At 40.3% G+C, this 18,150-nt stretch overlaps 1 protein-coding gene across 15 annotated transcripts in view; it reads left to right on the forward strand.

The window, feature by feature from the left end:
* Positions 1–18,150, forward strand: part of LOC124407656 (peripheral plasma membrane protein CASK) — a 137,655-nt gene that overhangs the window by 105,850 nt on the left and 13,655 nt on the right. For 8 of the 15 annotated variants that reach the window (XM_046883999.1, XM_046884001.1, XM_046884005.1 and 5 more), the window contains 3 exons: positions 11,253–11,444; positions 11,665–11,829; positions 14,708–14,782. In XM_046883999.1, coding sequence (XP_046739955.1) covers positions 11,253–11,444; positions 11,665–11,829; positions 14,708–14,782 — 432 coding nt within the window. The remainder of the gene's footprint in view (positions 1–11,252; positions 11,445–11,664; positions 11,830–14,707; positions 14,783–18,150) is intronic. The other 7 variants (XM_046884002.1, XM_046884006.1, XM_046884004.1 and 4 more) reach the window with 1 other exon arrangement.

Genomic DNA, 18,150 nt, shown 5'->3' on the forward strand with positions numbered 1-18,150 from the left:
TCCTACTGCAGAGATATAAACGCACGTCCTTTTTTTTCTCCGTGCCTTGAATAATTTTACACCCCCGGAAAGCCTACTTTATTCCACTTGCTCTCTGTAAGCCGATTTTTAAGCCGCGTCACGTGCATCCGGGCTACGAATTCAAATTTTGCTCACCGCGTGCTGCGTAACTTTTCCGAGAATACGAGGGCCAGTAAAAATTGAATCTACAGAGGCTGCGTGAGACTTGAAAAGTGGGGTGAAATGTACGTATGAAAAATTAACCCGCGTCACAAAAAACCAATCACAGACACTTTACGAGGCCTCGCACCAAGCTCCGAAAACCTATAAAGTGGCAAGGGCGCACAATTTGTCGAAATCGTATTTAACGCGCGTACAACTTTTTCAGGCGATTCTGCTACTTCTGCACTTTTATCGGCCTCCAGGGGACGAAGTTACGATTAAGGATCAACCAACAAGTACTGAGCTGGGGTTCGCTTTCAACCAGACCTTATAAGGATGCCGTATTTGTGCTCATTTAGATGCCCATAAACGGGAAAAATCTCCCGAATACCGTCGGATCGGCTAATAAACCCGCCTAAGCGTAATCCGAAAATTGGCCAGATTAATTCCGCAGATATAGACTGACCGAATTGAAGCAGTTGTCCTGTATAAACATTTACCTTTCTTCGGCAATTCTCCTTGACCCTAGAGGTTCCCAAAGTAATCTAGAAGATCCTTCGAAACTTCGGTGCAGCATTGCGACACGCGAAGCCAGTACCCAAGATATCCCAAATACGTGGGGAATCCTAGATTCACCAATTGGACTAGGATCTATTCGCGCGGAAATAACCGTATTCAAATCTGATCTCCAAATCATTTCGGGTATCGCGATTTCAATCAATTCAACAGGTTCAACAACAGAAAGCTGGAGAGTTTGCAGTTTCACTTGATTTTGACAACTGTTATAAATTCAATTCCTTTCATTGTTTCGGATGATTTAATTGCGACTCCGACTGACGTTGAACACCCAGTTTTATACTCGTAGATAAAGCATTTCACTTTTTCAGTGGAAAACATTCTGTTGATCAGCCATAGAATAATAGCACGGATGATGCGATACACCGAAGTTCCTGTGAACAAACAGGAAGCACCGCTATGGTGTTTTCACCCGCCCACGCCAGGCCATAACGCCACTGGGATGAACGCCAGTAGGCGTGAAATATATTTGTGTTTGGTATACAGCGCGAGGAATTCGTCGAGGAAATAACACCCTCGATTCTAATCCGCAAGCTTTCGAATCTTGGCGGGAAAGCGAGGGTGGCGACAACGTGGCTACGTCGACGACGCTCGGCGTCGCGGTGGATCGAGAGTCAGTTCGCGGGCAGCCGCCCCATTGCGCGGGTGGTGGTCACGTGCGTGAACAGCATTTGTCATCCCGGTTTATCAGACGAAACGATGCAGTGATTTGTGAATATCTGATCTTCTTACTCAATTTTTGCCTTCTTTCTTCTTCTTTTTTTTTTTTTTTTGGTCCATGTTTTGGATCTCCCCTAGTGAGCAGTTATGTTCTCACCGCAGTTGAATCGACGAATTAGACAGCGTTTACGGAAAGTATCAGAGTTTTAAAAATTCCAACATCATGCAGGTTGAAGATCCGTTCTAGGCGCCGTTTATGCAACCAGAAGTCACAATGTTGTGTTACGTGAGTTTTCAATGACATTTACGATTTTTAAAAATGTGCTTCCAGTAAGAATTGCGGAAATTATTTGTGTAATAATCTGCCATTCGTGATGTACACACGTTCGATGAAACGATTTCATGCAATTAGCGATTTGGTTAACACGTTTGTTCCATACTGTGTAGCATTACGGATATTCAATTAATTTCATATGCCATGCTTATTCAACCACCTGGTATTAAATTTCTATCGTCACTATCGTATAGTAATTTCGATAATCTGGTACAGAATCAATTATCCTGATAACGCTGACGTATCGGCAACATTTTCATTCCCATTTACCGACTTAATAGTGCGGTCACGAATCAGTGAACCAGATAAAGGAGGTTGCAAGTAGAGGAAGCATCTGTTTAAACTACCGAACAGAATTAGCCTGGAATATGGTTTGCCATAACAAGTCTTCTCTCCGTTCGTAAATGAATGTTGCGATCAACGCCATGGTGCGACAGACGTTTCGCCAGTTAGTTTCTGATTTCTATAGCTGTATTTTTTATCTGAGTTAATTTTAAGCGTCGTAATTCGAAGGCACCGAAAGCTTTCTGCCATGTTATTCAATGTAAAAAGCCATTCGTTATCTTAATTAACTAACCACCCATACAGAATATTCCATTTATCTCTACCCTTGCAATTGAAAGAAGCTCATACTTCCTTCATGCGTCGGGCATCAGCTCTTCCAATTTGCAAATACCAAGTTCAGAGTGAATTCAATTACCGATCTAGTTTTGAAGCGTTCGTATCTGCCGTTGAGACCCTTTGAAAAGGTTAAAAGCATCCTGAAATGCACGGTGAAAGCCGGAATTGTTGAGATCCTTCTGAAAAAGGAAAGATACAGTTGCAGTTCGTTGACGTTTTCAATAACGGATAAAACGCCACTGCACCACAACCAACCAACGACTAAAAGTATCTTTTGGAATCCTTAGCCCAACCCTTAACCGGTTCCTGTCGTCCGCACGTTCGCGGAAATCCTCAGCTGAGGTCAACTTAGCGAACAGTTTGGATATCTCGGATTGCCGTTTTATCGGAGGGATGGGGGTGAAGCGGTGGCAAAAATTAATTTGTCCAACTTGCCGTTGGTTAAAGTTTCGTAAAAGTCGTCACGCATTTGTCTGTTCACGAATCGATGAGAACCACATTGCGAGCGAAGGTTCATCGAGTCAACAAGGTTGAAAATACGCCGCGATTGTGTCGCGTCTTTTTTTTCCATCTATTTCTCGGCGGAATATCTCGTTTCGCGTTATCAGATGCTCTTGTTGGATTCCTCTTGGCTCGATTGCCGGTCTATTTGAACGACAGGGCTGCATCAGAAGGGTCGGGTTCTGAGGAGCTGAGGCAGCTAGATGAAACGGTGTTTACGTTTACTTCGTATAAGCTGCAAACCGAGTGTTCTGGAACTGCGGAAGTTTAATCAATGCGAATTAGTTGGTTGTTTAACGGGGCAGATTACTGCTGCTATACCCACTGTATTCCGATCGAACTTCGGTACGTTTGTGAAACTATACCAAGTTGGGATGAGTCAACCTAGATTTCCAGCTGTAGCTTCTGCAGAAGCAAATAACGGAACTGGCAGTGGATTCATCCATTAAGGACAGAGTCGAAATTCTTATCCTGCTGAGCTGGAAGAGAAAAATTTCGTTTCTTATTCTTTCCCGGGATCCACCCACGCGAGTATCCTCGCTCAATTATCGACGATCTATGTCACGCATATTTCTTCCGATTGCCAAGACAGGGGGTGGATTTCAATTAATCCGATACCCTAGAGCTGAAAACAGAGAGCGGAGGCGGGCGAAACCGTGTATTCCCTACTATTCTGGGAATAAAACTAAATTATCCCGTCGGCATATACCCTACGTGAAATGCTCATTGTCGGTGTAATACGTTGATAATAATCCCTTTTCCCATTGCATTATCATGGCTTTAGACTTAATTGAAATCTACGATGCTTTGCTCGTCTGCAACGACAATCTAATCCAGAGTTCGTTAGGTTTGAGAAAACAATGGCGCCCAGGCTTCCTTAATTACCTAATCAGTTATCCTACTATACATAATCGTTTAAAATTGGATAGGGTAAGCCCGGGAGCTAGGGAAGTTGTAGGTGGGTGATTGAACTGCTTGTAAAGTTGCTCCGAACACATCAATTTCACTCAACAACCTCGTTAGTACTATATGCCCGCGATCTTCCAAGTATTCAAGTGCAACAAGTGTAATACCTTGCTGGAAAGAACTTCGAGGTGTCCAGTTACCGTCAAACTTTTGGAACCATGAAATAACACCATAGAACTTATCAACGTCCCCTGATAACCATCGAACAATACGTGAGAAGTTGAAATGAAGTCTGACACTTCTCGAAATTGTTATATTCGCAGACTTATGAAAATTTCATTGTAATTCGATAAGAATCGCGTCACGTTCGTTGGTACAGTTGATTGCCACCCTTGACTCGCATCCGCAACATATCACACTCAGGATGGAATATTTTGAAACTAACTCCTGCATCGCGAACTCTTTGGAACAACGAGGCAGTCATCCTTAACGATCGTTGAAGTTACACTCGCATCTCACCACCAAGCTATAGTACGTATGCATACCTATACAAGTTGTTTGCGCGGGTATAATAATCGTGATACTCTGTGAGAGAGATAAGATATTCACTTCGGGCGTTGGATAGGTTGAAAGTTATGTATGCAGATTAGACATGGGAGGTTCACGGGCGCGCCGAACAACGTGAAAACATACTGGAGTAAAAAGAGAAGAAGCGAATGGGCCTGGTGAGGGCGGGGCAGGGCAGGGAAACAGACGAGTTTCACACGCTTAGGATCGAGTCGAGTTGCAAAAGCTCCCTGAAAGAAGAAGCAACCTCGGTCGACTTAATGACCAGCAATTATGAAAGCTCTCAGGGTGCTCGCCCGACGGCCAAATATAAAGAGCGACTCATTGTGTATAAGGGGTGGGTGGGCTTATAGGTGGCTGCGCGCGTCTTATACAGAAACGGCGCGCACTCGAATATCCAATGCCTTTCGCGCACCCATTGTAACACCTCTGTTTACCTTTGTTCTTCTTCTCCGCCTTCTTTCGTTTTTTTTATTTTTCTTTATCGCGCACTCTCAATCCCTTCCCCGTGTTTAAACTCCTTCAGACACTTCTTTATTTTTAAGCCTGGGTGCAGTGCTGGATCAGAGACGCACAACTTTGTTCGAGCTACGGAATGGTGCTTGAGAATTTTGCACTACTTTTTTTAAACTCCGTTTCCTTACTCGAGCCTACCGTTTTCGCTGCATGTGCCAAGCTCTCTAGCTTAGGAGCGCGGTTTGAAAGTTGGCTGGGGTCGTTTATGACCCCGTACATGTTCTAGGGTTAATGTTTCATTGTATGATAAACCCAGCAACGTGATCCAAAATTCCGTTTTTATTTTACCATTCACCTGCCACACCAGTAAACTGGAAATAGTGCAAGCTCATAACAGCTTGGTTTTCTTTTCATCTCTCTGGTTTGCCTTGAAGTTGTAGTCAGTCGTGAGAAATACAATTATTTCTAACGGATTGTGAGTAACAAATCCTTTGCATTTTTTCCAAGAATATTTCGAAGACGCCTTCGGTTCTATAGAAATATATCCCACAGACTATAAAAGCCTTACAAAAAATATCCCTCAGGATTGTTTCTACACAAATTTTATCCTACAGAGTGCGGTCATGTAGGAAAAATTTAACCTGAAATGATGTTTTTTCTGCAGAAATTTTATTTTACAGAGTGCAATAAGACATACATTTTTTTCTACATAGTGCGATCCTACGGAATGAGAATCCTACGGAGTTCGCTTCTACAAAATGTAAAGCCTTACTTATTCTAGCTTTAAGGGTCGTATAGTCACCTAAAATCACCTTTTACGTTCTTATCAGTGGTTTATGTGTCGTGGTTTCGATGAAGGGCAACTTATTTCATCCTCTAAGGTACTACGAATCACTTAAATACAATTTCCCGACAAGTAGTTCTAAACTTAGTTAAATAATTTTTCTGTTCGAACGAACTCTGTAACGAAAATTGCTACAGAACCAGCCTTCTCTACATTTCACGCGTGATGATTTATGTCAGTAATTGTTGACGTAATCATTTTATCCACTTCGTCCCCATTTGCGTTGGTGCGAGTGTTTCCAGAAAATCCAGTTTATTCCTGTTGTCAGTTTTGCTCACGACATTTTTCACTCAACGCATTGACTAAAATAAATCGGTCAGTCAATGAATGTAAACTTGAATCAACAATAATTAAAAAAAGGAGGATCATTATGTACTTCAATCGATATCTCTAAACTGCTTGAAATTGATTGCAATTCGATAAATGGGCATGAATAAAAGCTACTTCAATTTATTTTTTCTTACTTTTTATTCCTTATTTTGTAGGAAAGGATGGCTATTGCACAACTCTATAATTTATGACTTTTCCCTTGATACAGTAAAATGAATTACCGTTTCCGAATTACACAGTGCAGTATAATATAGTATCGAGGAATAATGGGAAGCTTGAATATTCGACTGAAAAATAAAAAAAAATATCGTACTGCAGAAAGCGTAATGAGATACTTGAAATGATTTCGTGGCAAAAGCAACATTAGCTATTGCAGAGTAACTGGTAAGAAAGGGATGATATTACCGTGCAAGTGACAATGAAACACTTCAACATCAGAAAGCTAAATTCGGTACCCCAGCTTCGAGATAAGTCACACGAAAACGAAATGAAACGAGGATGAAGGTAAACGGCGAAGGTGAAGCCAAAGCTTATTTACGAAACCCGTTAACCGAGTTTGCACTAAATTACTCGGTTTTTCCCCTCACTTTTTTATTCTGTTTTCTTCTATTGCGTTCGCTTTTACCCGGAATGATGGAGGCGTTCGTGCCGCAAAAAAGACAAGGAATAAAAAATAAACGAGAAAAAAAGTTGATGAATAGCTATACAGACCAGGGTGCGAGCTACGAGAGATGGTAGAAAGTGTGGGGGCGACGGTTAACAAAGCCAACCGAAGAATAACTCGATCATAATCCAACGCTAGCGAGCACTGCAGGCGATAAGAAGCTGAACTAGCTTAATTCGACCTCGTTTTCACCATATCGTGCATATGTTTTCCCAAATTTCCTCTATACACACAGTTCAAAAATTGCACTCCTTCCTTCCAAAAATTGATTCCACGTAACTATAATTTCTACGTCAGAATGACAACTGGAAGGTCGTACTTTTTATAATTTTAATATGAAAGCAAATAATGGAGAAAAGAGTGGTAAATTCTGTGTATACTTTCGCAGACTTTGTGCAGACTTCAACCGTGTAATTATAATCGTTTCGGAAATTCTGGAATGCTTCCGCAGAATCGGCGCGTTGGCAAACAAGCGTTGCCCGTCAATTATCTCAGTTTTAATATTTTACACTTTTGGTCTCGTAAAATCACAATGACCTTCGCAAATACGCTGTGTTTCCCCTCAACCTACCTACTGGATTATTTCGTTTCATTAGAGAATTTTATGCGAACAATAATCGTCAACCCAAACAAGCTTGTAACCCGCTTGGTTTATCTTTCACTGAAAAAAGTTCACTGAAATCACGTACGCGTCTGAATAGGTATATCCATCCGTTACTCAAAGTGTATTTCATTTTTTCACTTCAGTTCTCTAACTATTAGACTCAAAACCTTCAAAAATTAAAATGTCCATCCGGTTATCAATAATGGTCAAATTTTTCACGGTATAGCAGCTTGATAATGAAATTGTTTCGATTATCTTGGTGACATTATTTCCAAAAATTATCAGACATGGGCTTCAAATTGAGATGCTTCGATGCAGCCATTTCATATTTCTATATAACGGTGTCAAGATTATTTTCTACGTTGTGAAAAACATAGGATTTTTAACGAAGCTGATTGCTATTTTGATCCAAGAAATACCTACACGTTCGATCGAATCGCTTTCGCACAGCTGTCGTTTACACAAACGAGAAATTTGATCTATACGTTCGAGTTCTTCAACATAGTTTTGTTTTAATTTACTCGTTATTTACCTGATCATTTTTTTTTCATTCTTATTTTAATTTTTTCGTCTCACTATCTCACTCGTTCATTTGCCCGCCAAGTTTACCGCGAGTCTACTGCACTATTTTGCCAGCTACTGACTAAAAGTTGCACAATCTGCACCTGCCCGCTTGAAGTGTTGATGAAGAATATGAAGACAGAAAACAACCAAGAAATTTTTCCCCCAGAGAAACAAACTTTGCCGTAGTATTCAGTCATTCTCTAAGTTGCAAAGTAAACTGCCTGCAACTTTTCTGAACTCGAATCGCGGCGACATTTGTTACCTCTTCGAAGCCTTGGAATCGAATTGATTATTAAAGGTGGCGCGCAAATAAATTAAGTAGGTATTGAAAGGCCCGCGATGTCTCGCCGAGCTTTGATCTTGTAAAAATCACCCCGTCAAAGCAATTAGTAATCATTTAATTATTTTTTTTTTGCTCACCGTAATGTACCAAAACTCAGAATCAAGTATCGAAAAAACAAAGTTTGGGTTTTTTTTCGTTGAAAGGATACTAAAGCAGTGGATTCTATCGTATTTTCAGTCTTGACGTGTTTTTTACCAGCAATTTTTTCCCACTCTCTTTGCCTTCTGCGCCAACAAGAAAGGCATGACGAAATATTCGAGGCGGGTCGCGACAAGGGTCTTATTGATCGTTACGTGAAACCTACGTCCTAGGTAATAGTTCTCGGTACCACCGATCAAACATAGCTCGCCTAAATTTATCCTGAAGGTAATAGAATCTGTGATGTCATCGATACGTCTTCTCTTCTTATAGCATTCAAACATCAGACAAGACCTACGCAAACGATGCGTGGTTCACTCGATTTACTGGAATCAATTATCTTTTTCATTACTATACCTTTTAATGTTATAAAAAATTTACTTTCAAGTAATGCGATGCTAATTGTTACGATGTACTGATAGTAGATATGTAACGTGGCCTGCGCAACTGACATGTGCAGTAAAAACATTGACCACGTAAGGCAAGGCATTACTTTATACTATTTGCTGTCCAACAAACTGATTGAAAAGCCTGCAGTAAATGTGATTATCTTTGCGATAACATGCAATTATTGATTAAATTCACCGTTTGCTGTAAAACAATTCCGATACGTGACATTACATACAATTTGTCTGCATAAATTGAGTTGTTCTATCTAAACATCTATCGCAGATTACTTATTGGTTACATTTTGTATTTGCCGCGTGATTCCATAACTCTCAGAGTGAAAGAGTAAGCGATGATGGATAAGAAAATTAATTACGAACCAGACGAAACATCAACTAAAAAAAAAAAAAAAAACATAAATAAATAAATAACAAACGGGATTAGTGTCAGAGAGCTCGGAGCTTTTTGATCCCCTCAACGGCAGAACCGTTGGCCTGATTGCTACAAGCCTGCAGTAACATTACGCAGATGGCTATATACGCGGCCGAGAGATTAATTAAGAATAATCGCCGACCGTAATGGCATAACTGAAAATGGAAATCGTTATCGACTGGATGGTTATAACAGGTGACGAGCTTGGCTTCGCTTCAAATAGGTAAATTTCCTTCAAAGTCTAGAACTCGCGAACATTCCGGAGGCGCGTTACTCATCCAGCTGTGAAGCTCTAGGTGCGGCGCTGGTGCATTCGAGGAGTGCCACTTTGGTCTGATATCCTTCAAGTCTTTCCGTTGGCAGCTATCCAACAAATTATCCGGTATCTTCTAGGCAACCCGCTTGCTCTTGCCATTTCTCATCATTATCGAGCCGGATTCGCCGATGGCATACATTCGCTTCTGATTAATGCCATTTAAGCGACCAAAGCCTATCGTGAACGACGCTTTAGGATGATTATCATAATCAGGAATGCTTCTCGTTTCGCTTGTTCACTGGAAGGGTATCAATTACGTAATCTAAGAGAGAAAAACTTCTCACGCAGGTTAAATAAACGGTCCGTAATTAATTATTCAGGGAACAATAAAAACTTTTTCATATTAGATTTTGATTCATTCATTTTTATCGTCATGAGGTTCCTCGTTTAATGTTACATCGCTCTTATCGTGCACTTGAGATTTGGACAAGTATGGAAAAGCTGAATTTAAATTATACACGCGATAAGAAGAACAGCGATCATACCAACTCCTGAATAATAAATTTCCTTCGAATAAGTCCAGGGTGCTTTGCGCGCACAGCAAACATACCGAGCTTCTCGCAAAGTGAATTTTCTCACAATGGCTACTCCCTCGCATTTATCACTGCCTCGCACAACAATGCGAATGCATCTCCTTATGCTAATTCTATGTTCTTCGAATGAATGCATCCGCGAGCAGACGTATAGGTTACGCCTGCACGAGACGTGCAATCTATTATCTAAATATACTCACATTCGATATCCGGCAAGCTCTAACGATCATCCAGTGAAACAGCTATTTCTCGTGGTTCAAGAAAAATCGATACCAATTCGTAACTACAATGTTCAGAAGTTTCTAGAGCGTGCATAGAACCAGGTGGAGCCCAGGCATCATTCCAACCACTGGGGATATTTTAATAACGTTTAATTCACGTTTGCTCCGACCGTGTTTCGTTTGTTTAAAACTCAGTTTACCGGAAAAAACTGAAATAATTAGACTAGCTTTTCCTGCAATCATCACACGTGAATTTATTCTACGGTGAAACAACGGTACATGTATCCAAAAAATGTAGAAAAAAAAAATAAAATTTTTACAAGAAGAATTCGTCGAACTAATACTTGTTCGCAATAACGCTGTTTACTTATAGAATCACCTACAGCTCGCGTTTCAGAAAAGTTGGCCGTAAAGCGAAAACCCGTGCAACGGAGCAATTATTTTCATACAAACCCATACAAATTCAATTGAATCTATTCCAGTTTTTCATAAAATAATACAGTTTTTAGTTTTTACTAAAAAAAATGCTTACAAAAAATAATTTTTTGGCCGTATGACGAAACATTGTGGGCCGTGAATCGAAAAAGTGCCATAATTAAAAAAGGCCGTTGTAGCGAAATGCCGTATAAAGAGTGGTCGTATAGAGAGGTAAAGGTGTATTGTGCTCAACTCTTTTGTCTGCAACGATCAGCTGCAGATAAATCCACTATGATCCATTACTTTATGTAAAAGTTCGTTAGTTGCTTCTACATTAAGAGTTATTGAAGCTTATTTCAAAGAATTCAATTATTCCGTACAATCTCGCGGACGTGCTTCTGAAAACAAAAAGATGATTATTCTTGAATTGCTCTTTCAACTTCTGAAGCATTTGATTCCAATGTTATCATCTCATTCGCTATCACGGTATTCACTTTAAAAGGGTTCAGAGGAGTTCAGCTCTATTAAAATTCTCTTGTCCGTTCAGATTTTGAGTTGTTTTCATTGAACTCGTCCCTTCAATTGAATTGACAATTTCAATTCCCAAAAGTTTCTTACCCTCTAATACTAATGATTATGTACCTACTAAGATTTTCCTCAACATTTCATGTTCCAGGCGCTGCTACAAGCACATGATGTGGCAGGACACGATGTCTATGGCGAAGACGCGACGAGAGTTACGCCTCCACCTCTTTTTCCTTACCTGAACGGAGGCGACGATCTCGAGGGGCAAAACGGTGACCTAGACCTTGAAAACGTCACACGCGTTCGCTTGGTACAGTTCCAGAAGAACACTGACGAACCAATGGTGAGTTCCCTCTCTTGATAGCATATATTATAAAAACGGCCCGAGGATCCACGTCTTTCAATATGATCAATTTCTTGGATCTCATTGTCTGAACGAGTTTCAACAACAACGCAGTAGTCATGTTACTGGGGGAATCCTCTTGAAAGACGAGTCTTACGCCCACTTGTCCACAGATTGCGAAAAGTGATCAGTTACGAAAAAAATGTATTTTTGCCTGCAGGGAATCACGTTGAAAATGAACGAGGACGGTAAGTGCGTCGTGGCGCGTATAATGCATGGCGGGATGATCCACAGACAAGCAACGCTTCACGTCGGGGACGAGATCAGGGAAATCAACGGAGTTCCAGTCGCCAATCAATCGGTCAACGCGTTACAAAAAATTCTTGTGAGTACCAACTTGGATCAAGTATAGTATTGAGGCTGCTGAATATAGATGCATGGAAAACACGTTACTCTTATCATTCAAGCATAACTTGAATATCGAGAGGCAAAATTGAGCGTGATTCTCGTAAAGATCGACAGTTGAAGGGAACGTTTATTGCGGTTATTACTCCCTTTATATGGTCTCCCCAGTGTTTAGGGACCCACGTCCATTCCCGCGTTCTTGAACATAAACTTTAACGATTTGTACTCTGTATGTCGTTCTATACGCGCAACTTGCGCAGGTAGATTGTAAAAACACTAAATTTTCTTCCTACCCCAGCATGAGCTCGTGGACATCAAGAACCACAAAGTACTTCGACCATACATACACATCAAGTTGAAAAATTTATACTTTCATTCCATACTGTTCCTTTAACAATGCGAAAACAGTGCTTTTAATTTGATTCACCAAAACTGTTACTTGTGTCACGTTGAATAAAGGTGTTGAATAAAAATTTGTGCGAACGAAATATTATAATAATATAACATGACAAAAACAAGGGCTCTTAAAAAGTTCATGCTCGCGAAAAGTGCCCGCATTTTTATATCTGATGTAAATTTAACTTTACTTTAATAAACTCCGAAAGTCTGGTGCTAGGGTTCAATTTCTTCGGTCCTTGTAGCGGGGATTTTTTCTCAATCAAACTTATCGGAACTTTTTTGTTACAAAGAGCAGAAATGGAATAACGTGCCATCCATGAACTCCATGTGGTTTGGATTACGTATATATTATATATACGGTATATATTTCTCTGTGCGACCTCGAATCCCCTGCTGACTTGTGGCACGTGCATCTGATATCCAGGATCTACATGTCTGTAGGGTATATTCGATTCCCCCAGCCACTCGCGGTCGTAGATATTGCATTTCACGGATGATATTCGATACACGGAAGCATCGTTTTGTCTTCGTTCCCTCGCAAGAGATTCAACCAGATCAAAGCTCAGAAAAAGTTCAAAGTATATTCGCGAAAGGTATTTCCGGGTATTTCTTGACATCGTTGAGGACTGCTGCAGATGTTCCGCTTTCAAACATTCAAGTACCATTTGGTGGTGCTCAGTTCGTCCGCGCTGGCTAAAAATTCTACTAGTCACTGGTACGCACAGCGACAATTTACTTTCAATAGAAAACTACGGAGTTTTTCGACTGAGGAATTACTCTTCCGCTTTTGAAGATGAAACCCTCTTTCGTATTTTCAATTGACGGATCCGAATGCCTTTGTACGCGCAGTAAAAGCCTCAGGTCTAATTCCTTTCAAAGAAATCCTCTGCACTGGCCGTGGAGATTTATTTTCTTCGTGAACTATCGCATGCGCTTGCTCACCAAGCATTCAGTTCTTAAGTTGTCTGGCTATTGAAGCGGTAGTTCAACTCTTCGGTGAACCAAACTAGACACTGACTCAAATAAAGCAGAGTACCTGATATTTGCCTAGAACTCAATTCGCAGTGAAAGAAAGTCGAATACTTTACTCTCACAATTTATACCCATCCGTATTTGCGGGAATTATTCTTTCACATCGACCATGGCAAAAGTTTTATACCAGCCTCGAATCTGACAAATGAACTCACCACGCTTCGACTTGTATTCAAGTCCGATGCAGAGTTACTTGATAATGTATGCAGCCTGCGGCGTGACTGTATTTCATTGTTAGACGATTTTCTATGGGGAGATCGTGCCTATATCTGTTACTCACTTACGAATAATCAATGGAGCTCGATAATACAGTCGCTGAGTATTCCGCCTCAGCTTCACCACTGACGATTGTCATTTCTTAAAGTCCATCGTGTTTTTTCGCGAATCAATAATCGAATGTTTCTTCTTCTAATTTACTTTCTTTCACCGAGCAATGAGTTATTTCTTTCGCAAACGTGATAACGTGATATATCTTACTGGTAAAATGAATGAATCGACGTATCTATAATTCTATATATGTATAGGACGTATCAGAAGTAGATATTTTGATGGGGCATATTTACAGAGCAACGAAACAGATGTGAAATATCAGGGACAATGGTTGTTGATAAATGCAATCAGACGAGCTCTTAATACGCTGTTGCAGTAAATTTAAATCTTCGAATTTACATCACGTACATGGAACTCAGTCTAATAGTTTTTTAATGATCTTCTTGTTAACGATCCATAACCAATTATTAGGTCGTGCTTGAATGTTGGAATAGTTATCGTTTTCTGAAAGAAAAAAAACCTAGAGTAGTTGTTTTCGTCGAATTAAGGTGAATCGCAAAGCAGCAAATACCAAAAATCGTGGCATCAAGAATCCTGCCTATTCATATAATATACTGTCACGGACCAGCAGATATGAGAATCCAGACACTGACACCCAACTTTCTTTTACGAATATTTGCATTCGTTGACTTTAATTATGCGCACTTTGTTCACTAATTTCTCCAACAAGACTATACCCATTTGTCGTACTTGCTCAGCCGCGTTGGTATATGTATACAGGGTGTTGCACGAAAAAATAATTTGCGATATTCGATCGTTGGATCTTCTGCAAAGTGTTTTTGGGTTAAAATAAAGATTCTCTCCAAAGATGAACGTTGTACGTGACAGCTCTAAGGCGGCGCTCATTCGATTTTTCACTTTTAAAGAAAGCCACCTTAAACGTAACGTAGAATGCTCATCTTTGGAGAGAATCTTTCTTTCAACCCCAGCAAAACTTTCAGAAGTTGCCACTATGGAAATACTGAAATTATTTTTTCGTGCAACACCGCAGTGTATACCTATTACCTAACCTATGACCTAACCTTTTGAAAACCATCCGATCCTGATTACTCTCCAGACCAGGAAGGCCCCTTTAAAAAAATATTTTTCTGTTTCAGCGAGAGGCGAGAGGATCGGTGACCTTCAAGATAGTGCCGTCGTACAGGAGTGCGCCGCCCCCCTGCGAGGTACAAGTAAGCCCCAGCCCAAGCGGCGCTCGTTCCCAAACCACAACCCCCGCATCCTCCTCGGCACCCCCGACCTCCTCCTCGGGCAACGCAGCCGGCACGGCAAGCGTAAGATCCGCATCCACAAATACCCCGAAGTCACCGAAGACCGCGGCCTGCTTGTGCAGCGCCGGTCCTAAGACCCCGAAAACCCCAAAAAACCAGAAAGCAAAAGTCGGTTCCTCCTCGGCGGAAAGTACCCCGAAACGTCGCCTCAACCCCTTGTCGGCTCTGAGGGCTGCTCGCAAGTCTTAGACTTACGCGTTTGCGGTGCTTAGCTCGCGTTTTTGCAGTAGTTTGCCTTCTTCGCTGATACCTAGTTTGCGCCCAAGTGATGATTGGTTCGCCAAGATAGGGAGATGCGCACGCATACAATCGCCGGATGTATACACATAATACTCTCGCCAAAGCAGCTTTCCGCCAAAGATCGCGTACCTATTCTAAAGTCAGTTCCTTCAAGGTTAGTCCGGCTCATCTCAGTCTGGCTTAGTTTAGCTTAGCTCGACTTGGATTAAGATAACTTTCCCGTTTCGCGTTTCACGCTGTGTGGCTATTAACCAAGGTTTCTCTAATGTGCAAACTCCTTGCAATGACTTGGTGACGGACCTCTTAATCGCTGTCAGAAATCTACATGACATTGCAGTTTTGAAAGATGAGAAGTAGGTGTGTTCGTTAACTTGATCTCGGCGGACTATCGCGTTTTTTAAAGAGTGATCTAAGTCGGATTCTTTTTTCTTCTAGTCAATTTTAGGACGGCATGTTATAACACGAGCGTCTTGCCTCGATTTCAGATCTGTAGTATAGTCAATTCAAAGTTTTGAAATAGCTTGTTAAAGTAGATTATTTCAAACCGTTAACATTGTTCATAATTCTATTGTAATGCTTCATGTGTCAAATATTTTGACGAAACTGAATAATTCACAGTTGAACAAATATTATATAATTGTCGTCGTAAGGGACGTTAAACGAAATGCTTTTGAATAACAGACAAAAAATAATAGATCACATATAAAGATTATCTGATGTCAACGACCATCAGGTTGTGTCTGGTCGAAATGAAAAGGAGCCTCCGCGCAAGTCTCATCGATTCGTTCCGGTTGACGTATTTCCCGCCTCGACGTGACGGCGTTTGGCGACGAAGTTAAAACGGCTTCCACTAATTTTGCTTGTGAAATATTTATGAAGACAACTAACGAATTTAATTAACTCTCTGCAAAGGACCGCCCGGGTTCAGGGTCGACTTGGGTGATTTCGGGAAGGGACGAAACTTTTGTTTACCAAACCATCCGGAATCCGCCATTTCCTCCGTTTACGTTTGGTCGTTCCTCGAGTGGCACTCATATGTATGTATATATGTTTATACGTACAGAGTACCCTCCTATTCATGAACCTTATGCGACCACCCTCCCTTGGCTCCTTCCGAAAAATAAGCTTCACCTATCTCTTCTCTGTACTCTTTCTTTATTATTTGCTTTACTTTATCTCTTATATTACTTATTGTATTCTTGTTTCTTTCTTTTTTCTTCTTTTCTTTTGTCCGTATTATACGTACATACATATAAATACTTATTCGAAAGGATCTTTAATAGTCCTTGCTCATGTAATAAGTACCATACAGTTTTACAACACATCTATTATACACGTACAGATAGTGTATTGTATACAACACAGATCGGCATCTTGCTTCGGTTAAATGGCATGGCATAAACACATTATTAGGAGTTAAATTTTTAGTATTATACGCACGTATTCCCATTCCTTGATTGTATGTCTGCCTTTTTGTTCGGGGGCTCGATGATCACTTCATACTACTCTTACTATATGTGCGTAATATATTGTATATATACGTGTTTTATTAGGTACATGTGTGCATATATGTATTCATACAGTGCTTATGAAGCGAACGGAAAATATTGGACATACATTGTATAGAATCTCATGATTTCGCCAATATTGTTTTTACATTAAAACTTTATGATGTGGGGCTTGAAGGATGCGTGTCGCGCGACTGTGACGGGGTCTAACAATCGCTTCACCGATCACCAAGCAACCCGATTTATTAAACGTCTACGCAAAAAAATCTCTGTTCGCAAACGCGGAAATTTCTTGGTCGTTTGTTATAGTTGAGGTAACAGAACCGATAGACAAGCACGTGTATAATTAACTAAGAAAACATCAATTTTTATAGTTTGACAACGAAAATAACTACACTCAAAGCTCTTTTATGTAGGAATATTTTGGTGCAGTTTTCGATGAACGTTGTTAGGTATCCAGCGGGGTTTTGAAGTATCAATGATGTTCCTCAAATTTTCATCAGGGATTAACATTTATGCCTCGATTTACTTGCGGTTCTGCTTGATCCAAGCACGAGTTCCATCTCTCGAAAATTTCGATGCTTACCTCGAGAAATTTTGAAGCTTTTTTGGCTATCTTCCTTGGGTTTGACCAATTCAACGCGAGACACGGAGTATCTTACATGTAAGGAGCGTTTGTTACACCCCGATTTGTTTGCTTGTTATATTACGTCCATTTTCGAGTCCTTTTTTTATCCACCGGGTTGCTACCTACGATAATAAAAATATGCTAACCAAACGGTGAAAAGATAATTTAGTTCTCTTGTTTCCACTAGTGACGAGAGCCGATTGCCATAATTTCTATTTTTTGGCTAAATTGCTACAACTACAAGTCAGGCTGTAGTTCAATTCCCCCTTCAAGCATTTCGATGCGTTTCTATTCGCAAAGCTAACGCTGTTCAAAATTTGATGTCTCCGGTTTTGATGACCTTCAGTTTTTTAAGTAGTAAATAATTATTTTGAAACGAGCGTAACTTTTGATTCTTACGCTAGAGTTGTACTTCTACCCATTTTTACAGGTCTCTTTTTTCTGTTTAATGATTATTGTACTTAATTTTTACCCTTATTTCTTGCTCTATTTATTCAATGTGATCTGTCCAAGTACTTTCGGAGAACCACAGGTTTAAATGAGTTTTGTAACTCTGCAGGAAACTTGTGTAAAACAATGAAACTAAAATCAACGAATTTAAAACTAAATCATCACAGTAAGCATACAAAAATAGCCGTAAATATAGTAGGTCAAGACCTACCTACCTGGTTGTTTTGAAGGAAGCTACGCTTTGTTCACAGTCTGTAATACGTAGCTTGAGCTCTTTCATCTGCATAATTTGCAATGTAAAATTCAGTGCTTGATAACCGACGTCAAGATCTGACAATTGTCATGTTACATAACGAATAATTACTTCAAGAGCAACTGTGTTACTAAATCTGTAAAATAAATGCAATACTGAAATCAATGTTACCAACTGTATATTCAGTGAA

The sequence above is a fragment of the Diprion similis genome, chromosome 6, assembly GCF_021155765.1.
Source record: "Diprion similis isolate iyDipSimi1 chromosome 6, iyDipSimi1.1, whole genome shotgun sequence".
Lineage (NCBI taxonomy): Eukaryota > Metazoa > Arthropoda > Insecta > Hymenoptera > Diprionidae > Diprion > Diprion similis.